Source organism: Chaetodon trifascialis, chromosome 14, assembly GCF_039877785.1.
Source record: "Chaetodon trifascialis isolate fChaTrf1 chromosome 14, fChaTrf1.hap1, whole genome shotgun sequence".
NCBI classification, from domain to species: domain Eukaryota; kingdom Metazoa; phylum Chordata; class Actinopteri; order Chaetodontiformes; family Chaetodontidae; genus Chaetodon; species Chaetodon trifascialis.
Genome location: NC_092069.1, coordinates 3,781,575 through 3,805,427, shown reverse-complemented (window position 1 = coordinate 3,805,427; position 23,853 = coordinate 3,781,575). Strand labels below are relative to the sequence as shown.

General features: G+C 44.3%; 1 protein-coding gene across 3 annotated transcripts in view; it reads right to left on the bottom strand.

Moving 5' to 3' along the window:
• The window catches only part of daam2 (dishevelled associated activator of morphogenesis 2), a 114,822-nt gene that overhangs the window by 9,935 nt on the left and 81,034 nt on the right, over positions 1 to 23,853 (bottom strand). Inside the window, exons 11-25 of one of the 3 annotated variants that reach the window (XM_070978886.1) lie at positions 23,664 to 23,802; positions 21,984 to 22,007; positions 21,385 to 21,443; positions 20,455 to 20,639; positions 19,851 to 20,153; positions 19,535 to 19,642; positions 17,974 to 18,003; positions 13,220 to 13,326; positions 12,218 to 12,302; positions 11,899 to 12,005; positions 10,957 to 11,045; positions 7,838 to 8,006; positions 7,288 to 7,395; positions 6,928 to 6,988; positions 6,378 to 6,509 (exon numbers count right to left, since the gene is read on the bottom strand). In XM_070978886.1, coding sequence (XP_070834987.1) covers positions 6,378 to 6,509; positions 6,928 to 6,988; positions 7,288 to 7,395; positions 7,838 to 8,006; positions 10,957 to 11,045; positions 11,899 to 12,005; positions 12,218 to 12,302; positions 13,220 to 13,326; positions 17,974 to 18,003; positions 19,535 to 19,642; positions 19,851 to 20,153; positions 20,455 to 20,639; positions 21,385 to 21,443; positions 21,984 to 22,007; positions 23,664 to 23,802 — 1,706 coding nt within the window. The remainder of the gene's footprint in view (positions 1 to 6,377; positions 6,510 to 6,927; positions 6,989 to 7,287; positions 7,396 to 7,837; positions 8,007 to 10,956; positions 11,046 to 11,898; positions 12,006 to 12,217; positions 12,303 to 13,219; positions 13,327 to 17,973; positions 18,004 to 19,534; positions 19,643 to 19,850; positions 20,154 to 20,454; positions 20,640 to 21,384; positions 21,444 to 21,983; positions 22,008 to 23,663; positions 23,803 to 23,853) is intronic. The other 2 variants (XM_070978887.1, XM_070978888.1) reach the window with 2 other exon arrangements.

The following is a 23,853-nucleotide window of genomic DNA, read 5'->3' as shown; positions in this document are numbered from 1 at the left end:
CAGCCGGGTCAAAATGACCATCATGGGTGACCCGGCAAAAGCCGTAGCCTTGGACCAAGGGCTGTCTGCCCTCCTGGTCAAGGGTGCCATCAAGCCGGTAGATCCCCTGTCACAGCCCGGGGGATACTACTCAATGTACTTTCTGGTGGAAAAGAAAGATGGCGGATCTCGCCCCATCCTCGATCTCAGGGGCCTCAACAGATTTCTGAAGGTCATGCCATTTGACATGCTCACCATGGCAGAGGTTCTGCGTGTGGTTGCCAAAGGGGAGTGGTTCACTTCCATTGACCTGAAGGATGCCTATTTTCATGTTCCCATCATATTTCACCACAGGCAATTCCTTCGGTTTGCCTTTCAAGGCCGTCATTTTCAGTTCAGGGTGCTACCCTTTGGCCTCTCCCTCTCCCCGCGGGTGTTCACCCGCTGTGTGGCAGCAGCCCTCTCTCCCCTGCAGTTGAGTGGCATGAAGATCCTTCCATATCTAGACGACTGGTTGGTGTGTGCGCCTTCCCAGTCTCAAGTGGTGCAGGATACGGCTGCTCTTCTGGCTCACCTAGCCCGGCTGGGTCTCAGGGTGAACATCAAAAAGAGCTGTCCGATCCCCTCCCAGAGTATCACCTTCCTCGGTGTGACCCTAGACTCTGTAACCATGAAGGCTTGTTCATCACTGCGGCGGGTGGAAGACATCCTCCGCCTCCTTCCCCTCTTCCGGCAGGGCAGGTGGTTGCCCTGCGTGCAGTATGTACGCCTCCTGGGCAAGTTGACAGCTGCCGCGAGCGTTGTTCCTCTGGGCTTGTTGTCACTTCGCCCTCTTCAATGGTGGCTGAACAGCTTTCACTTGGATGCCAAATGGCACAGGCACAGGAAGATCAGGGTGTCATGGGGCTGCCTCCTTGCGCTGTCTCCATGGAGGAAAAGGGCCTTCATGTTACAGGGCATGCGAATGGGTTCTGTTCCGGCTCGTCAGGAGACCGTCACAACAGATGCTTCCCTCTCAGGGTGGGGTGCAGTGTGGCAGAACAGAGCAGCTCAGGGGCGGTGGTCTGCTCAGGCCCGCACGGAGCATGTCAATGTGCTAGAGCTGCGGGCTGTGCACCTGGCGCTCCAGCACTTTCTCCCATATTTGAGGGGGAAGCATGTGCTGGTACCGTCAGACAACATCTCAACTGTTTCTCAAATAAATCACCAAGAGAGTACCAGGTCAATGCGGTTGCTGCAGGTGACCTGGGGCCTCCTGACTTGGGCAGCCCCCAGCCAAGCCAGCCTGAGGGCAATGTATCTACCGGGGAAGCGGAACTAGGTAGCGGACTTCCTTTCCTGCTGCAAGCCTTCCCCAGGGGAGTGGAGGCCTCACCCGGAGGTGGTACTCCACATCTGAGGCCTCTTTGGCAGGGCAGAGGTGGATCTCTTTGCCTTGGAAGAGACTACCCACTGTCCTCTCTGGTTCTCCTGGATGGAGGAGAGCAGCCCTCTCGGGCAGGATGCCCTGGCACACGAATGGCCAGAGGTTCTCCTGTACGCATTCCCGCCAGTCCCTCTGATTATGGCAACGCTGCAGAGGGTTCTTCAGCGGGGCCACAGACTGCTGCTGGTGGCCCCCTTCTGGCCAGGGCGTACGTGGTTTCCTCTCCTGCACAGGCTCTGTCACGGCCCACCATGGCGCCTCCCCGACAGGAAGGACCTCCTGTCTCAGCTGGGGGGCCGGGTGTGGCATCCCAACCCTCACCGTCTTCAGCTGTGGGTTTGGCCTCTGCAGGGCCCGATCCACTGCTGAATGAGTGCATAAGCACCGTCCAGAATACTGTTCTGAACGCCAGGGTGCAGTCTACCCGGGTGCAGTATGAGAACAGGTGGCGACTGTTCTCTGGTTGGTGGTCAGGGAGGCATGAGGACCCTGTGCACTGCTCTGTGCCTACTATTTTGGAATTCTTGCAGTCTCTCCTGGATAGCGGTTGGTCCCCCTCTGCCCTGAAGGTGTACGTGTCCGCCATTTCATCTCGACATGTTCCAGTCGATAACAACACGGTGGGATGCCACAGGTTGGTGTCCATCTTCTTGAAGGGGGCTCTGAGACTGCGTCCCCCACGACTGCCAAGAGCTCCAGCATGGGACCTGCTTTTGGTGCTAGATGCCCTATGCTCGCCACCCTGTGAGCCCCTGGCACAGGCAGGCCTACGGTGGTTGTCAATGAAGACTGCCTTCCTCCTCGCTATCACCTCGGCGGAACGTGTTAGTGAGCTTCATGCCTTGTCGATCAGCAGTTCTTGCCTGCGGTGGAACTCAGGCGGTTCAGGGGTCACCTTATGGCCGAATCCTGCATTCTTGCCTAAGGTTTTGTCAAACTCGCACCTTAATCAACCTATCCAGCTGGCTCTGTTTGACCCGCCAGTAGGGGAAGGGGACGAGAAGTCGGTGCTGTTGTATCCTGTACGGGTTCTGAGAACCTATGTGGACAGGACTGTGGGCATACGCCAGTCGGACCAGCTATTTATGTGTTTTGGTGGTCCTAAGAAAGGTTGCGCTCTCTCAAAACACCGTCTGTCTCACTGGATTGTGGACGTCATTTGCCACGCATATAAGGCAGGTGGTCGTCCCCTGCCTGCTGGCGTGAGATGCCACTCTGTGAGAAGTGTCTCCACATCATGGGCTGCCCTGAGAGGGGTTCCCCTGCAGGCGATATGTGCCGCAGCCTCGTGGGCGTCACCAAGCACTTTTGCTGCTTACAGTCAATGAGGTATGCATTTTGGATTCCTCGTGACTTTGTTGGTATTGGTCATCCAGTGCTTAAGGCACCGCCTCTGGCGGTCAGGAAGGATGAAATAGAACGACAGTTACGTATGTAACTACGGTTCTATGAATCCTGGATGACCGCCAGAGCGTTCAGTCACTCAGAATCCTTGTGGCTTCGCGAGAAGATTCTGCAGGAACAGATCCTCTGACGACACCGGAAGTTATAGCCTGTCCGGGGTCGTCAGGGGGTCACTCACAGGTGACTTTGTTGGTATTGGTTCTCGACCTGCGCATGCGCGAGACGGAGTCATTCAGTGCTTAAGGCACCGCCTCTGGCGGTCATCCAGGATTCATAGAACCGTAGTTACATACGTAACTGTCGTTTTACAGCTTCACAGAAAATGGATGAATTCCTGATACACTCTCGCTCACTTGACCTCTGGAGTATAAAATAGGCTCCACTCAAACTCAAGGACTGCATTAATGGTGAGTTAAGTGACAAGTGGACAATTTACAACAGACAGCGGGCTTCACACCAGTCTCAACTGAGTCTAACTCCCACATTCCAGGATGGGGAGGGGAGCTTTTCAGCCCACAATGCAAAAGAACAAAGAAGAAACTGATTTCAATCACAATTAAAATGGATTTCAATCAAAAATCTGAAAGGTTTTATTTTGACATTGATGCAGGAACAGTAGAAAGTAACAGGAGCTGTCCCTTTATGTGAAGAAATGAAGCGTATATGATATTTGTTAGAAAGCATGACTCATCATTTTATTGTCGTTGACACAAACAAACAGTGATGAGTGCAGGCCCTTACTTTCAACCCCAGTGACATATTTCAAAGAATATCTGAAAGTGATGTCTTGTTTTCTGAACCTTAAATATACTGCACGTCTCAGGCTGCCGGATATAACACACTAGGCTATTTTCAGCTTCAGCCTGTGCTCGGTCCACTTGTCATAACTAGTTACCATGTGTTCTCTCCATAGAGGACATGAAAACTATTAACCCCACACCTTTGACACCAGACACCGCCAATCTACAATCTGCAGAAGACTACAAAGCAAGAGCAGGCCAACGTTTCCACCACGCATGCTGAAGGCTTGAAGGAACAGAACTCACTTCTTTTATCTTCAGACTGTATTTCCCCTTCCAGCAGCACATGGCGATGTAATGTGCTGAGGCACTCCCTGCACTGCTTTTTCCTGCTTTGGTTTGTTCTTGGACAGAGATTGAATCTTGTATTGTCTGCGAACAAGTCGATGTGTGGGTGTGTGCATACGTTGTCGAGGAGAAGGATAAGAGGAAAATCCCTCCACTGGACCTCCTTCCTGCTGTCTGCTCATCTTCCTCTACCTTCTTAAGACTCAGAGCACACACCCACACTTCCAGATCTGTATTCCACTGGAAACCTCATGGTGCATCAGAGAGCGTCACACTCCCCATTTAGCAACCACAAAGTCACACACACACACACACATACATACACAGTCGTGTTAGGGAAAGTGTGTGTTTAGAGTGTGAGCTGGTGAACACAGGTTCTTTTGTTTTACAGCAGTAACTGCTGCCCTGCTCCTCCCGCTCATTTCCCGTGATGTACCAACTGGCCTGTTCTCCCTCCAACTCTTCACCAACCTCCACCCTGAACAAATAATTAAGAGAGGGGGGCTCTAAATGAAGCCCATTGGCCCTTTATCCTTCCTTTCTCTGTCTCTTTCACAATCGGTTGAGTCTTTAGAGCATTATTCATTACTCAAAGGTCAGAAGTCCACAACGATTGGAAATAACAAAATTACATTTCATCAATTCATTAACGTCACATCTCTTGTGATTGGGCCAGCACAAAGCCGAGGCTCAGCCACTCAGTCCGTATCTATTTCTGACTCACACATATTCTTCACTGCATTTCCATGAGTTGTAGAAACTGAACCAGAGAAAATGAGACACACTCAGTATCTGTGATTTAGGAGCTGATAGCTAATCCTCTTGTGCAGCGTTAATGTGTGAACTCGGCAGCAACAACACACAACACTCTCTGCAGCAGTAAACGTCGCCACGACAACGCTGTCAACGACAGGGAAAATCAGCCACATTAAAACCACATTCATCTGGAGACAGGTTCACTGTGAATGCAGACACTGTGGGGGTCTGTTCAATGTGAACAGACTCCTAAAAAACATGGAAAATCCATAATAATAATTAGACACTTAACTAGAAAATGCTCTCAGACTTCCACCAAGGAGGCAGTCAGTGTTCAGCACAAAACCCACAGTTCAAATCCAATGAATGAGTCCTGATCTCAACTAAAAACTCCTCTTCAGGATCTTGTCTTTCACCTCAATGATTATCTAACAACTCTGGAGTTACCTCCTGAGTGTGCTGCTGTCGGCTCCAGGGAATGCTCAACCTGGGAGCTCAGGGGTTTCATGGTGGGTTCACAGAGCAGACAGGATGGATTTGGAGAATATTTGTTTCTGTAGAGCTTTCTGGCTCGTTGCCAGGGGTTGGCACACTAATCTACCATCACTCTGAGAACAGACTGAGCCGCTTCCACTGGTGAATGATGGCAGATGTTATATGTGCTGAACTCATTAATATATGTGGGATGGATGTGACCTGTAACATCTTAAAGGTCCCAAATTATGAAAAACCCACTTCCTCTAGGATTTGGGGTGTTATATTTGGGTCTGTAGTGCTGCCACACACATACAAACTGTGAAATAAGGCTGTCCATGCTTTTTTGAGTGAGATGGATTTCTGAAAGTACCCTGCCTGCAGTTTCCAGATGAGCCAGTCAAATTCAGTGCGGACAATGACATAAGAAGCAAGCACGTTTGAATATTCCCACCCACTACCTCATTTGCATTTAAAGCTACAGACACCAGAAACAGCGCATTGTGAAAGAGACTGAAACAGAGAGAAATAGAGGGAGGTGAAAAGCTATTTCCAACAAACAGCTTCAAAAACATCTTCTATGGAACTCATAGACCTATGCAACTTATTGAAAAAGCTTCATAATATGGGACCTTTAATAAACTGAGATGTAATATCTGTGCTAATGAAACTATTGAATGCAGTCTACAAGATTTAAACGCTTCCAATGTGTCAGCATCAGGATGCTAAATGTGCCACAGAGCACCAAAGGCAGACAAATTAAATAACATGTCCACATACATCTTTTCAGCACGGTCTTACTTTGGGATTCCCACAGTCCCTCTGACATCTTCGGTTACATATTTCCAACCATACATCAACACCTCAGCCAGCAGAGTTCAAAAGACCACTTTTCCCAGTTGAACAAAGCAGGAGAGTGTGGATTTAAACCACTAACTCAGAGAGACACACAACACAAAGGGAGGATGAGGGGGAATCCATGGTCATTTGTCAATGCTGGGTTTCCCCGACGCTGCTGAAGTCATCACACTGGACAAAGAGGGACACACACAGGGTTCACGGTTTCTCCTTTCAGTATTCTGTTTCTCTTCTTCCCTCCTCCTCTGTCTGACATGAAGGCTTGGCAGTGAAGACAGCTAGTAAAGGATGCATTAAAGCCACCCACATGGACATATGAGCCTACAGTATGAGCTTCTTTGCACTCACACACACTGTTCACTGTACACCTGAGTGGTTATGCCATTAGTTACCTTGTCCTTGGCCTCGCTCAGCTGGTCCTCCAGTTCAGAGAAGCTGAAGCCAGCCACAGTGATGAAGTCACCGATCACAGCTACAAACTTATCCCCACGTTCCCTCGTCCTGCTCTGCTGGTAGTGCAGCTCCTGGAGGAGGGCAAAACAGACGACAGATGCATGATCTTCAAAAAGGAAACTGGTTCAGCTATATGACAGTCTTGTGTGCTTTATGCACTTACAGAGGAAAGAGGAAGAGAGAGATAGAGAAAGTGAAAAGTGATTTTTCCTTTAAGCCAAGGGAAGAACATTTTCCTCAGTTACCAAACATTAGAAAAAATAGCAGATTTCTGTGAAGTGTAATATGTGTATGTGCATTCATGTGTGCATGCACATAAGCCCCTGTTTCTGTGTGTGGCTGCAAATGTGACGTTTGCCATTCCGTGTCAGCATTGCCAGCATTTAAACACCTCACCCTTCTGCCCAGCTCTGCCCTGCTCCACAGCATAATTACAGACAGGAGAAGAACCAATGGGACGGAACATGACACAAACGCATTAGAACTCACCGCCTCTAGTGCCTTCAGTCCACTTCTGATGTTGTGTACCTCTTTTTCCAACTCCGCCAAACTAGAAAAAGAAGGGAAAAAACCACAGACTATCTTTGTCTGTTGTCTTGTACTGCACTTCCCCTCAAGTTTTGGGGGTAAAACTGTCCTAATTTACATTTTCAATGACTTTTTCATTTAAAATACCTACTAACTATATATCTTGCAGAGTATTTTTTACAGTAACAACTCTTGGCAGTGCAATACCTTAAAGCACATGCAGTTAGGACTGACACTGTGATCCTCTGTGCTGTAATAAAGATCCATAGGTATCTTTATTAGCTATATAAGAGTCGTTAAAGTGAGATGTTGTGCACTAACTTGACTTTGGCAGCCTCTGGTACACTGCTGAGGTCCTGCTGGATGTGCAGTGTGTCAGGGTAGTTCTTCTCAAAGATCATGATCAGGTAGTGCAACATGGTGATGTTCCTGTAGAATCAGAAATCAGAAAAAAGTTTTAGAACAAAAGTCACCAAGGAAACACTATTCTTCTAGACGTACACCTTCTGCTTATTTATGCTGTGCTGTTCAGGTTCAGTAATTAATTAATTAAGTAATTCATTAATGTCATTATTTGTAGGCTCATGGCACAGTCACTACTTTTGCCTTCATGAAAAAGAAATACAGAGCAGAGGAACTGGATATGAACTGACTGACAGGAATCAAGGGATGTAAGGAAAAGAAAAAGTCCAATTTGTTTGCATTTAGCCAATTTTAAGCCATGGAAGATCATGCTACTTTAGCAGCTAACAGTTCATGCTGCCCTGTAAACATGTCCTATGTAGAATGTAAGATTTTTTTTTTTTTCCAGAACGCTTCAATCTCAGGTGCTACGGTACTTCTTTTGTCATCCACGGTGCCCCCAGCCCACCTGTCTATGCTGGACTTGGTGTCCACAATCTTGTTGAGACTGGAGATCTTGAAGCCATAGGCGTTGCCTCTCTGGCCCTTGTTCATGAAGTTGCCGAAGGCCAGCACCACCTCCAGGATCTGAGTCATCCTCTTGCTCCGGACCACCTCCTTGGATGCATTCAGGATGGCTGGAGGAAAACCGAGAGTGAGAAGCAGCTGGAGAGGTCATATAGTAGGTGATTGATATGTGTGCTTAGTGCGTCACCTCTTATATTACATAATGAACTGCCCTTTTTCCATCCCATTCCCTTCCATTCTGTTTCTCTACTCAGCCCTCATGGACACACATGCAAACTCTGAACTGTACATGGCCCAGAGGTTCTCATCCTTTCCTTCATTTTTAACATCCTTCATGATGATTGATCAATATTCTCCACAACAACTGGGCAGCTCGGCAGGGAAACCCATCAAGTCCTTCCATCCATCCATAAAACAGCAGGGTGAAGGGAATACTCCACACAACCCTGGGCTGTCTGTTTCTTTCCCCCAGAGAACAGACGGATCATGTACAGTGCAGGTGGTTCCCCCTCTCCAAAGAGCAAACCTCAGCGTGAATGTGAAAATCATGAACAAAGTCCATATTGTTATCGTTACAGTTCTCTCTGCTGAGATGCAGCATGGGAACCATGATTCTTCTGGCTCTGCTGACAGCGTTCTGCTGCAGACAGGGCTGGCGGCCGACTACACTGTTTTCTGAAATGTTTGAACATGAACATGCTGAGTGGGGAATATAGTCTCATCTAGCGTATATGACAAATAATGTAGTATACTCATCAAAACAGAGAACGCCATATAAGCCAATGGAGGAGGAGGGTCTTTTAAGTAGCTCTGGCTCAAACAGACACTGTAACAGCTCAGTCATGACACGCCCATGTACATACATGTGCACGTACATGTGCACAGACCTCATTGGAAGCCTTTTCCCTGAGTCTTTGAAGTGAGCTGCAGTGTTTATGAGAAAGGCTCTCCCCTCTCAACATGAGCCAGCTTTCCAAAACAGCCTTCTTGGTAAAATGGAAGCTGGCTTCAAGGGAAAAACTACGGTGGGCCAATATACAGTTGGCCACCCGCTCACCATGTGCACATGTGCACACTTAACACAAAGAAGGGATTTCACAAGGCAGTGTGAGAAGCACTGGTCAAAGTGTTCAAAGTTGATGGCATTTTGAGTGCCTGACACTATGTTTTACTTGGCGTGAATGTGCACAATCATGCCAATGTGGATGCCCAGAATGCCCAAAATGAAATCTTCTGCTTCATTTATGCATAAACAGCATTGTAAGAACAAGTTTAAAACATGGCAGAAGTGCACAGATTCAGAACTAATGTTTGGACTTTTTAAAGGATGAAACTGCTGTTATTCTGTATTTTCTTACTATAAACAAATCCCATAAAATGATCAAAAACAAACAATGAGCCTCAAGCAAGAACCCATTGTCTAAACAATGTTTGGAACATACAAGTGACTCCAGAGTGACTCCACTTCTAATTATTGTCTTTTTCATGCTGAATTCTGACAGCAGGCAGCCTTACTCTATATGGTATGTTAGGGGCACTGATTATGTACATCTAATGAAGGTGACATTCATTTGGCTGAAACAACTGATGACAAGTTTATGCAGTTAGGAGCTAAGTTTGCTGAATCCTATTTGGAACGCTCGTATGAGCAAGCCTCACAGGAAAATGTAAGAGAGGGTCAGGATAAGAATATGAAAATGTTTTTGCAATTGGCCCGATGTGTCTGTTTCTTTATCATTCAGACAGAAGGTCTTTCAAGTCAGATATCAGATTTGTCCACATTTAAACTGTGTTTGGTCCTGCATCATTAATCCTTGCTGATGATAGTTCCAGGTAAGAAATGTCCAAAAAACTCTGGAGCCAGTAAGCATGTGAAATACTGTGAGGGGGTTTCCAGCGCTGGACTACAGTCCTTAATGTGTCTGTTCCTTAAAACTTTCTGAATCCTCTACACCAGTGGGGGCCATTTGGTGCAGAGAGACTGAACAAAAAATATCTTATTGATCACTGGAGTGTGAAAGAAGTTATATTTTGAAAATCAAGTGCCTCTGCCTGTGCCTCTGTACACATGTCAAACCACTTGTCTCGGTCACGTGATGTGGTAGTAAAAAGTAAGCCACAAGCTAGCAAAAACAAGTAAAAAACAAATGTCTTTGGAGAGCTTCTGCAGAAAGGGGAAAAGGCCAAATGATGAGACAGAAGAAGAAGAGCCTACAACTTCCAAGAAAAAGAAAGCTGCATTTAAGAGACAGTATCAGCAGTCCTACTTAAAATACGGGTTTATCGCTTCAGGTGATTCTCACGCTCCAAGGCTGCTCTGCTTACCAGCAACAGGCTCACAAATGAGGCAATGAAGCCTTCTCGTTAAAGAGAAACAAACGCAGGGCTCCCACTAATTACAACAACTACATTCAGAGTAATGTTGAGTTGTATTTTTAATCATTTGTCTTTATTTGTTTCTATGCCGGTCCGTCAAAATGTTGCTTTACGGGAAACAATTCAGTGGCGCAACAAAGGCTGGGGACCGCTGATCTACACTGTCCATGGCACTCAGTCCCATGCCCATGGGTTCCTGTGCAAGCTAATCTTTAAAAACAACAAATAAAGTTTTTTTAAAAAAAGCCTTTAATTTCCTTTTAGCAAATGTTGCCAAAACTGGAGGAAACAGTGCATTTGTTGGGACTATTTCCAGCCACAGATGAACACACATTTGGTGCTTTAGTGAGTGTGTGTGGCAGCAGGTCGGCGTATGTAGGATCTAATAAAGATAAACTACACAGTGTGTGTACTCATGGTAAAGAAGTAACACTGCAGCCAGTGTAACAGAGTGGCTCGGTGATGCCTTTTTCATAGTTCTTGGACGACAATGGAGCTCAGAGGAACAAGATGTATCAGGCTTTGGCAGACACTTGTTATTATGATCAATTCATTCCTTCGTGTTTTTTATGGGATCTGTTGACAACAAGATTAATGAATATTACTTGCCTTATCCTTTAAATAAGCAATCACTGAGAAATAAGTTCTCTGCCTTTCTGTGGCCTCCAAGGTCTTTGTCCTTACCTTCAACCTTAGGCTTGGTTTCAGCTAGACGCTCTGCAAACTTCTTCTTAAAGAACAGAGCTTGCAGTCTTTGCTGGTAGTGGTCAATTCTGATGGAGGAAGAAAGAAGTAAAAGCAGGAGAAAAGGGAAGGAAAACAGAAAAGGAGGTGAGTTACACATGTCTCCTGGTGAGTGAAACTTCAACTCCTTCTCTCCTCTTTCACAGGCCTGTTATCATCTAATGGGGTCCCATCACCTTGGAGAGTTGACAAATGGGTGTGTTAACTTGCCAAAATGTTCGCAGAGGGAGGGAGTGGGACTTTCAAAGAGAGACCAGGCATATTAAATGGCAAAAAAAGGAAATAACTAAATCCCAGCTGTTTTCCTCAGACCAAAGGAGATGTGGTCAAAAGGAGAGAAGGTGGACTGGGTAATGTTTCACTGAGGGAAATGAAAAGCTTTAATTATCTTGTACAAACAGTATATACTCTGAGAAAGGATGAAATGTGGAAAAAAGCAGTGATTTAAAATGTCCCACTCTGATGTGATGGGAATCCTCAAAGGGCAGCCATGACTTATTTTCTCAGCTAAATGATGAATCAGCCTGAAGTTTGATGCTTGTTCCTGATCCCAGCCTTCAAACAGCTTCAAAAGATCATTCTTTTTGAACAGACATTTGCTTTTCAATATTTTAAGATCTACGCACACCAAAGACTTTCAGACACTACATGATGCAAACATTACATCTGTTTTATCACACAAACACTGACTTGTGTGTAGCTGATAAACTCTACACAGTACGTTCATCACCATATCTTACTTTCTTACAAATGCTTTACATAAAAACTAACCAGTCCTGCAAAAGGCAGATCTGTGCAATTCCATGCATTGAAAAAAAATCTAGTATATAACAGAAGCCAAATGTTGTTATCGGAAGCGGAGTGTTGTACAGTCATGTGTACCTGCTCATTTCAAAGAGGAAGCGATCAGCCCGGGCCATCCGCTCCAGCTCATGTTTGTGCTCCTCCAACAGATCAATATCACTTTTCTCTGGGACAAACTTAAGCAGCTGCAAAGATGGAGGGAAATGTTACTCCAAATGGTAATGCAGCTGTCTATGGGATGCTATGCAGTTGATAAGCTTTATTTAGCTGTCATATTTCTTAATCTTTCCCCATCAACCAAATCCATTTTTACCTACTCAAACAGTCATAATGCATAATGCTACTGCTACATACTATATACAGTGCACGTGATCATTCATCCAGCACTGAACCCCACCTGCTCCAGCATATCTTTGGCTAGCTCTTCTCTCTCATCCATCTCCAGTATCGCCCTTTTGATCTCTTCATTGCTCATTTTTAACCTGCAAAGGGAGAAAATAATTTAATGACAGGTGTTTTAATACATTTTTTCATTAAATGTAATTCATATTACAAACACACAATGTGGAAAACTGTGAGTGGGTTGATTCTAATACTCTAATACTGATCTGGACAAGCATCAACTCTGGGAGCACTGCCAGCTGTTATGAGTATTAAGTGTACTGGTTTGTCATCAATAACAGCATTGTAAATCTGCACATCAAAGCCTTATTGACCAACTGCTGACCCCATTTGGGTCTAGTTTATACCCTCAGGTCATTTACTATTGACATGAGAGTGAGCTCAGGGACCATGCTGCAGTTTTGTCAGACAGAGAAAGGTTTCAGGAAGCCTGTTTATTGATCTGTAAAGGGGGTTAGGCTTCAAATTCTCTAAAGGGGCTTTGGAACATTGCTGTTAGGAGACATACAAATGGCAACCATATTGTCGGGTGAATCTTAATTGATGACAGCTGATTCCAGTTCAGATATAGTGGGGCTCAAAGCCCCTTGGGACAGGGGTCAATTTTATGTGTCTTAATTTATTCTACATTACTTAATGTAGACACTGATAGTATTTAATAATAGATAAAAACCTTGTTGAAATCTGAACGACACTCCAAAGATGCATCTTCACTCAGACAATGCTTTAGTCTGTCATTTCAAAACAATGAATGGATGCTAATTTAATTAGGCTGACAGATGTCTTCATGTGTCCATTAAAAAACATTTTCCCACTAGACATAAGAAGAACCTGCCTTAAGCAGCTCCACCAGTGTTACAGCTCTAACCCCTGATCCCAAAGGTTGCAGTGTCACTTATTTCACAACAGCATGTCTACAGAATTGTAGATTAATTAACAGATCAGAATTTGTCGTCTACTGATGGTACAATGTAACATGATAAATAATTTGGCTTACTTTGAAAGCAGGATGATACAATTCTGTGCACGTCTACCATCAATGACTGACAGCTCTTTGACCTTCCGCGTGCTGACGTATATGTCATCCATAGAGCCTGTGTCTTTCTGCAGAAAGATGAAGACAAAGAAGCAGATTAACTTTGCAACATAGTTTCACTTATAAGAGTGCTCATATAAAATACAAAGGCTGCAAGTTGAAATGTATCCTCCTCACACCTTTGACATTTTTATCTTAAAGATGACACGACGCCCTCCAAGCATTTAGCAATGTGTTAATTTGGAGAAGATATATACAAAACAAGACTTAAACATTTAAAAACCCAAAAGAACCAAGCCCAGCTGTCACAGCTAATCACTGTCACTATCAAGCACAGACTAAAAGGTTTCACTCGATCCAAGCACTTCAGTTGGCCTCAGTTCACTGACCTACTTTCACAGTCATTGGCTGTGTGTGTCAAATTGTCATTCATCACATGTCAGAGGCCATCAAACAAGACTGATTAAAAAGTTGTAAATCCTGGACTGAATTGTAGAACATCTAAAAAGAGAGTGACAGTGAAATCTAAAGCAGGACCTAGTGAGAGGAGCTGCCTTTTAGTCAGTTCACACACACATACAGCACAGGATATCACAACCCTTCATGGCCTGACTGAGGACACACCTATTAACGTCTTTAAGGCAGATGACCTGTAGTGACGTAGGTGAGGCTAGGCCTGCACATATATGCATTCATAGACACAGTCATCCATCAAATTGGAGTAGCTATCTACAGCCAGTTAGCTCTGTTTCTTCAGCAGGATACCACCAGCTCAAAGTTAGCTTAACAGCCCCCGTTGGTGTTAGCTACTGCTACCTCAGATTGGTGAGTGGAGCTGCCCGTCGACTGCTAATTTTGAGTTTTACTCTCTCAAGCTTCGTATTTCAGAAAGAGCACCAAGGCCAAACAGGTGAAGAAGAAGTCTTCTGCTCCTGTCCTCAGGGGTGTGTCTTCTCTTTGCACAACAAGGACCAGCACAATGAATGTCCTGTCTGTCTGGGGATTGTCCATGCCAGGAGAGCATTTACTGAGCTCAAAGCTAGCATGGTTTGTCGCCAGCTCTGGTGCTCAACACTGTAAAGGCAGGTCACATTAACAAAGAAAGTGTTGGGAAAGAGGTCCCTCTCTGAGCAGAGGGACCCAACTTTGTCTGAGTCCAGTGGTGAGGAGCTTTTAGTCAAAGTCCCCACTTCTAACTGGGCTGACCATGTAGAGGTGTTGAGGGGTTAACAGAGCTTGAGCTGGAACCCTCCCACAGCACTGGTCACCCGGAGCTTGACCTGTCACAGGCCTTATCACAGTGCCTGGCTATTGACAGTATTTGGATCTGGATGGAGCTGAAAATGCTGAAACCCAAGTTGTCTGCGAGACCTCACAAGCCTGCAGTACCACCATCTGCCCCTTACAGGAGTTCTGCGAGTTTGGGTTCCCAACTGGTGAAGCTGCATTCATCTGCTCAGACTCAACGGCACTCGACTTGGAGCAAGAGCGCACCACCAGGCATTCCAGAGAGATTTAGCGTTGCACTCCTTCTGGCTCTGAGGCTGAGTGGAGAGGGACTTTTCTAAGTTCTATTAAATGGTCCAATTCCAGAAAACACTGTACACTGCACAACCCTACCATGTACAGAAATGCACTTTTGTTGCCTCAGGTTGTAGTCCCCGATTTGGTTGTGTTTAATGTTTCTCAGGAGACTGTCATAGCCGTGGTGTTGGCTTGGATGGAGTGATGCCAGGCACTCACTATCTTCCCATGCGTTACTTGAAGGAGTCTGCTGGCTAAGGCCTGTGGTTAAATCCAGCATCCCCTCATGGGATTTGGCTTTAGTGCTTGAGGCCCTTTGTGATTCCCCATTTGAGCAGATTCAGTCTGTAGATATGATATTTCTTTCATACAAGACTGCACTGCTTCTCGCTTTGACCTCCACAAACTGAGTGGGCAACCTTCATGCTTTGTCTATGCATCCCTCTTGTGCGCAGTTCACTTTGGACAGCTCCAAGGTTACATTGCGCCCAAAGGCAACATATATGCATAAGATTATCCCTGTAGCCTATAACTCTACAGCTTTTGAGCTCTAAAGCTTTTGTCCTCGTACTTTGGCATCCAAATAGCAGAGGAGGCTACAGTTGCTATGTCCTGTGTGTATGCTATGCACCGGCATAGACTGCACTCAGAGTGTGCGTTTATGTTACCAGTTGTCTGTCTCTTTTATTAATCCAGCCAGGGTCTGTTTGAATGGCGGCTTTCTCACTGGCGGCTATCTCCCTGACAGCAAAAGTATTCCACTGCCTCATGGTGTGAGGGTACATTCGACCAGGGGCATGGAAACACCATGGGCTTTGTTTAAATCTATGCTGCAGCCATTTGGTCATCCCTGCACATTCATTCTGTCCTTTTTCCTGGGTCTATGATGCAGAGGTTTGATGCCAGTTTGGTGGCTGGTCTGCAGGGTGTAACTGCATGTCCCATACTGTACGTGTTGTACCAAGTGAATTGACTGAAAGGGAACAAATTGTTATGACTATAACTTCTGGTCCCTGAAGGACAGGAACAAGGTACAACACTCAGATGCCTCGCTGCTCAGATGGGCTCAAAGAAGAGTGGTTGTTGATGTGTGGGATGACCGTGTTGACGGATATATATGTGTGCAGGTGGGGCCTCACATACATCATCACAAGTCATCTGCCTTACAGGAGTCAACAGAGGTGTCTTCGGTCAGGCCACCGAGAGGCATGACATGCCATACTATATGTGTTGGATTCCTCTCATCACTCCTCCTCTTAACATGTTCAAAACTTGGTTCAGGCCCATCAGATATTTTTGTAAGCTTCCCACTAATGTAGTATTAAAAATCCACAAGGGGAAAGAATACATGCCATGAAAAAAATATGGGGCTGCATGTTAAACACATTCTATTTATGGTCTGCGCTGGTTTCCTGCTTGCCAGAAATTACCCTTTTGAGGTTGCTGGCTATGACGTAGTATGTCAAACAGATGCAGCTTGTAAAAAAAAGAATTCGTTTTTTTTCCATGCCTGCATTGACCCACAGTGCCTGGAGCAGAATGAGTTTGGCACTGGGTTAAGCGGACAACTCCTATTCACTAAGCCTGCCAAACCCGTCTGCCCCCACGCTAAAAGCAATTTTGCCAACTTGTGTAAAGCATGTGCACACCACCTAATGTAACTGGGGACTTCATCTTAAATAACCGTAATCAAGTGGCACAATTGAAATGTGGTGAGGTGTTTGGACTGTTTGTTTTCTGTTGTGCAAGGCAACCTGATTGTGAAGGCTTTTTTAGCATCTAAGTGGCTACACTTACATTTAGGCTTTTCGTGCGCAGTTCATGATGATAAATTATAATAATTAAGGCAATGAAAGAAGATGATGGTTAGAATGGAAACCAACACTAAGAACTAAGATGGAAATGGGGATGATTAAGAAAAATAAGACAATGGTGATTAAGATTAATTCTGGATTTAAATGAGGTTTTTCTGAACCACCACCAAGAGATACAGCCAACCAGCTTAGCACCTTCTTTAATGTTCTATGTGCTCTACACTTTTATTTCAAAAAGTAGTTAAAACATGTCTCTCAGTATCTGCAGTAATTTATCTTTTAAACATCAGGACCACAAGATAATGTAAATCCAACACTAGACAACACTAGACATATCATCTTTCACCTTAAACAGGTGACATAGTGAGGATGTTTCCCATTCATACATAATGCAGACACACAACAGCATTAGCATTCATCTGAAGTCGTGTTTCGAGTGACAAATAAAAAAAGAAAGTCCAGTATTTTACTAACCTTAACCCTAAACTCTGTTTTTGGACTATACCATCTCCTGAGAACAATATCTCACTCTTAGCTGCTAAATGCTTTACTGTGCTCACCAGCTTGCCGCTAACTTTGCCTGGTGCTGAGCAGTAAGTCCGAGTGGGTTTTTAGAGCGACACCATGACAGTGGTGTGAGTGAACCAAAACAAAATGTTGCAGACCGGACAGCTGTACAATGTTCTGTAAGACACTGGAAATTTCTGCAAGGCTAACAGCATATCTAAATAAGAGGTGCTATATGCTTAAATGCACATAAAGAAAGCCTGAAAGATTGACGCTTCATGTCTGCTTTATTCTATTTTACCGCGTAACTATAGTGACTGTGTGTTGGGCAATGAGTTCTGCCAAAATGTAGGTGACCTACAGCTCAATACTGTGCTTGAACATATCTTGTGTCAACACACACATACACACACACACACACACACACACACACACACACACACACACACATAGAGCAGTGAAGCTGCTGCTGCTGCTTTGCTAAAGTGCTGTTCACACTATGCCTCCTAAGAAGACACAGTGTAAGTGAAACACAGTCCGGAAGTATTTCTCTGTGGGTCTGTTACTACAGGCAACTGCTTTCACATTACATGATAGGTCATCTGACCTATTGTTTATACTAAAGTATTGATTAGAGCAGCTTAAACAGTAAGCTATGCAAGATGAAGGTCCACACATCCCATGACTCTTAAAAAAATACAACATAACAGCAAACATCGTGTACACATTCTACAACCATTCACATAATAATACATGAAATTTACAAGCAACTGACCACTGTATCCAGCAGCTGCATTGCAGAGGAGAAGGTGATAGAGCTGTGAAGGTAGGTAACAATGAGATAAAGATGCTGGAAGATCTTTAACTCACCTGTTTGAAGGATTGGTTAGTGAGCAGGTCCTGCCCAGGCAGTCGGAGAGTGCAGAGAGACAAAAAAATTGAAAACACATGCAAATATTAGCACTTCAAGCAGAAAAAGGGGTGCCTGGAGCAAAGAGCTTCAACTATGCACACTAAAAGCTGAAGTTGGAAGGGCTCTGTGGGGAAAAACAATAATCTACTGAGCAAGTCATCAGGGGCTCATGAGATCTATATTAAAAATCTGAAATATTTCTGAGCTGCATAGGTGAACAGAAAAGCTGTTTAACTCTACTCTATTTTTGTTTCCATATTCTTAAAGAGGTCACAATTGCCATAATGTGTTCTTTTGATTGCATCTGTCTTGACATGGGAACCAAGAACATAAAAAATGAGTGTGGTAACTAATCCTCTGGGGCAAATGTAAGCAAAAGCCCATTTTGAAAGATGGACCAATGATAAGCTAAAATAAATAATTAAAACTGCCATGCATAAACACTGCAATATTGCCCAGTTAAACAGAATTTTGCTCTTGCCAAATGGAACCGAAGTGTCAAAACCAGGACGATCTTGGGTTTTTATATGGCCATATCCATAGAGATCTGCATTTGACCGCTGGCCTGTGCCAATAAAAACCTGTTCTGTATAAATACAGTAAATAGCCACAGTAAATCATTGCCAGCAACCACCTCAAATGACCCATTACGCTTTAATAAAAGCCTGAAAAGAGAGGTGGTGCTTTTAGTTGACAGAAGGCTTTTAAGCGTGGCAGTGAAACACAGTATAAAGGAATTAAATGATGGTAATGCCTCTGTAGAGGTTAAGTATTGCTCTTCCATTGAGCCTTAAAGACCTTGCTTAAACTATGATTACTAGAAACTCATTAGGGCTTATTAACATTCCAGTTAAACCCATTTGAGGCAGTAAATTGATTTATGCAACTGCACACAATATTATCACATGACAAGTGGTGTGTAATTAGTTTGTAGCACAGAGGGAACTAATTGCTATGTACTGTATGGTATTACCCCAAAAGCATGCATAGTGCAATTACCCTATTAGTTAGTGTCTGGTTCAACATGGTTTTGTCAATTGCCTCTTTATTTTAGTGTGACTTGAGCATAAAGTTTCCTGTATCATGACTCCTCGTGACTTCAGTGCTATTGACTGTGCTGTCCTTATCATGAGCCTCTGAAGACCCACTCAGTTCCTCAATACTCACACAAATGCTTTAAGATACTAGGGCAAAGCTGGAGCTCTGTGGCATCTCTACAATAGGGCATTCAGCAGTGAACAGCTGCTCATGTTAGCCTGGAGCAGGACCCTTGGCGCTTCAACATCATCCCACACTTCAGTTCACCACACACACAGTCACACTTAGCCACACTAGTTAAAGAATCAGTGCAAAGTTCAAACTTCAAATGCAACTCACCAACAGTGATTAAAACAACAGGTATGTAAGGGATTTCTGGGACTATATTTTGATGCTCACCAAGACACGAACACACACACAACCGCCAGTCACAGAACTGCATTCCAGAATATTATATCCCACTTGTGAACAAATCCAAACCTGTTGTCTCTGATAAGCTGAAAACATCTTCTCTATGTCCTTGAGGTCAAGAATCTTGAAAGCTCTCAGGTCATCTATGTCATTCCAGATGGTGCCATTGATCATATTCTGAAAATGGGCAAAAGGGTCATAAGGGATTAACACTTCAACACCTCTGGGGTGATAATATCATCTGAAAGACCATACCTTTACACTGCAGAATAACTATGCTCATTTTCATCACATATAACATCGGCCATGATGCTCTGAGATATACAGTACATATAACATGCTATGTTTCAGTTTGGCAAAGCAGATGTTCTCATTGTTGTCTCACCTCTCCTAGTTTGGCCCAGTTGAAGGACTTCAGCGGATGAGAAGGCTGAGGGATGGACTTGGAGCGCATGGTTGTTGCTGAGTTGAATGACGAAGGAATAGGAGGAGGCGGGGCTCCGAAAATGGGAGGGGCTCCTGGTGGAGGAGGTGGTGCTCCAGGTGGAGGAGGAGGTGGTGGGGGAGGTGGACAACTGAAAGGTAGTGGAGGAGGAGGTGGAGGAAAGCCACCCATCATAGGTGGAGGAGGTGGAGGCACAGGGCCGCCAGGGGGTGGAGGAGGAGGTGGGAAGGATACACTTCCACCCTATTGGGAGGAGAAGGAAGATAAAAGATAAGTTACATTCATTTGGTTGACACTTCTGTCCAACTCAACATACAATAGGTGCATTCAAATTTAAGTGCGAGAAACATACGTTGAACCAATCTCTGTCGTGAATGCAGTGAGAGAAGGTCAATGTCAATCTGATCCAATTTTCACGTCCATTAATAAGATGAAGAAGTTACTTAGCTTTTCACAACATGATTACAGGACGGCATAGCACTGACTCATACCGTATGCTGTACATAGCACACTGTAACCTCATATCAAATCCAACTCTGCTCACAGATATGTCATTGATCCGTGAAGAAAGGTCCAGGACTTGCTCCCTGGCTGAGCGTAGCTCCACCCCCTCACGCTGGAGTTTGTCCTTCATCTTGTTCAAAGTCTTCATCATGTCCTCCTTTTCCTGGGTCTTGGTTTCACACTCCCGCTCCTTTCTCTCTAATTTAGCTAGCAGCTCCACATGATCTAAGCAGAAACAAAGGGTCAGATGGGGTTCATATGATGTTGTTAGGACCTCACCACTTCAATGAACAATGAGGGGCCGATATGTAAGCCTGATACAAAAAAAGAAAAACTTAGGACTAAGAACAAAGAAATGCCAAAATAACATCAGGCCTCGCAAATCACACTTGAGAGCAAGATTCAGTTTGAATCCAAATCCTGGTTTCCCATTGGACGAGACCCAAAGGGACTCAGGAATCCCTGTGATGGCCATGACATCACCAAGGACATTAAAAATCAATGAGACCCACTCTACCTCACCTTTCCACTGCTACGTTGCTAGAGTTGCTATAGCAGGTGTGTCATCCCTAATCAAATGTTTATACTTTAAGTAGCCGAGTCAACAGTCTTTTCACTCACTAACTGGTGCAGTCAGATCCGCCATCTTGTCAGTGTGGATTTCAGAGTGGTGTCGGATCATTATTAATTCTTATTAATAATTCCTTGAAATGAATACACAAGCGGAAGAGAATGGATGGATGAAATGAATACAGTTATTCTAATCAATAACTATCCTGAGTGTCTGCCAGATCCCAACAATGTAGATACAGATAATGAAAAGCAAACAGATAGAGGTACATAGAGAGAAGCAGGTAGTGATTTGTAGGCAAATATATCAAAAGACAGACTGATGGAGATAAAAATGCATGATGCATTCCATGATGCATTTGCCCTTTCCACAGAGTGCGGTGTGTAAAACAAGTTTTACCTTTCCTGAACTTCTCTGCCTGCTCTCTCCATTGTTTCACCTCATTCTCATTGACCAACCTGTGAAGCAGACAGACAAAAGTAAGCGCAGACACAAAAACAGACGGATAAACAAAGCCTTGTATAAAATGCTTGCACAACTGCCATCCAACCCAGTCAAGCCAGAACATTTTGAGGAAATTCAATCACTGTATTGGAAATCTATTGATCACTGGCAATTATTCCTGACTTCCTTTCTGTGAGAGGAATTCTGATTCATTACTAGCATTGACTGGGTAGATACAGTTTGCTCTTTAAAGCTGCATGACACAACATTAGTGCAAAAAGAAATCCTGCAGGGCTGAAATCAATTGAATTGAGAGTTTTGGCACTTGGTTCTGCTCGAGGTTAAACAGGATTACATTGATGTTCTGATATAAATGTAAGATCAACATGTGAGACATGAGTGTTCTTGAAAATGAGCCAATCAGGGAAACTGTGCATTGGTATAAGTTAATAGGAGGTAAGATGTCAAAACTGAATGGAAAATTAAATGAAAAGATTATCAAATGGAGTGTTCTGAACCGTTAATTTAGAGGAAGAAAGATGAGAAAGTGAAACCTTGAGCATCGGTGGAAACCATGGCTGGAGTTGAGGGAACAGACATGTTTCAGTGCCACCAGCACAGAGAATGTAACAAACAATGAAAGAGCATGGCACAAGGAAAGACTGAACAAGGAAGGTGCTGAGGTACAACTGCTAATAAGAATAAAGTAACTTCACTGTAATGATTCACACTTAAATGATTGTCATCAGTCCACACAAGAAAACCCACAATTTCAAAGTAAACTAGTTCTTAATCAGATTTAGCTCATCTTAATGCTTGTGTCAGTGAACAGGACTGTCTGAGCCTGAATACAAAGTCAGCTCTGCTTTAATTACAAATCAAGCTACACTGCATGGATCCAGCTCATTAAATCAAGAAGACTCAATCTCTTTATTGCTGACTCGTCAAATAAATACCTTTAGAAAGCTGTGGAAAAATGTGATTTACACAAGAGTGTTCATTTTGGGTCAGGCAGACATGTATCGTCATAGCCGTCATCGTGGCGACCGCAGATGATGAATGGCTTTGTCTCCCAGTTGTTTTAACAGTTGTTTTAACGTCACCCTCCTCCTGCTCTGAGCTGCTGCTGCTGCTGCACGAGACAAACTACACACTTTCACCCATTAACCATCAGGGCCTCTGGCATGCAGCCAAAGCCTGAGGAAAGTTTATGCACCCTCTGTCCAGGAGTAATTTACTCAAGAAGTAAACCCTATCCCTGACCGTTATGGAAACAAGACGTTGGCAAATATGTAAAGGTTTTGACTACTGTGATGGATCTGCAATGGACAGCATTGGACATCTGGGATTAGATGCAGCATCCAAGTTGACTCTGTGTACACCATTGGAAAGAATTACAAGACAGTGGCTGAATTAGTGAACAAATTGAGAGCTGGCAGGGTCCAAGGTTTGCCACGCTACATTTTTGTTTTGTTTCTACATTTTCTGTGCCTTCACCGCTGAGACTAAACACATCCATCACTGACCTGAAGCTTGGCTTAGAAATAACAGAAAAGGGGAGAGAATGTCATCTTTTAATACAACCTACACTTAGCACATGCTTTCGCTCCTGAACACAGGATTAGTTTCTAAAGTCAGTGAAATCCAGACCGCAAAAACCAGCAAATGCTGATGATCATTTGGAAATGAATCTCTTTGAGTGACAGTGTAGACTGTGCCCACGATGACACACACAAAACATCTACTTCCAACTCATAATACTCGGTTTTCCTTTATGAAATGATTATGACTCCCTGTTGTCTTCTACATAAAGCCAAGTGACTGCTTCACTGCACCTAAACATGGCTGACTTGCCGGCCAACCTGCTTAATTCAATTAAAGCAATTTCCTTTTGATCTCCATCTTCTGATTTCATGCCAGTTCACACTCTTCCTCTCTACCTCCTGCTGCCACCCTCACTTCAGCTCACATTCTCCACTACCATCACTGGCACAGTAGTTCACAACAGGTAAAGAGTGCTGAAACAGGTCTGAATATTGAGTTACTGTAAATGTATTTTACACTAAAGCTCTGAAGTACACACACACACACACACACAAGTATTTATACATGCATACACACATAAGTATGTAGTATACTTATAAATGCAAAAGAATAGTAAATATACAGCTGTCAATGGGAAAATGCTGTCGAGGTTGTGTGTCTGTTTTGATTGAACATAAGATTCCACTTACATGCGAATGATGTTCTTAACACTGAAGTTGTCCAGAGGGGCGATGTCAGGGTCCTCTCCCTTGTCGTCCTGTAGGACTATCTGTTGAAGGATCCTGTCTAAGAGCTGCCAGTGCTGCAGACTACCACCGCTACGTTTATCTGGGTGTGGAGTCACAGACAGAAATGGAAAGGTAATCTCAATAAACTGGT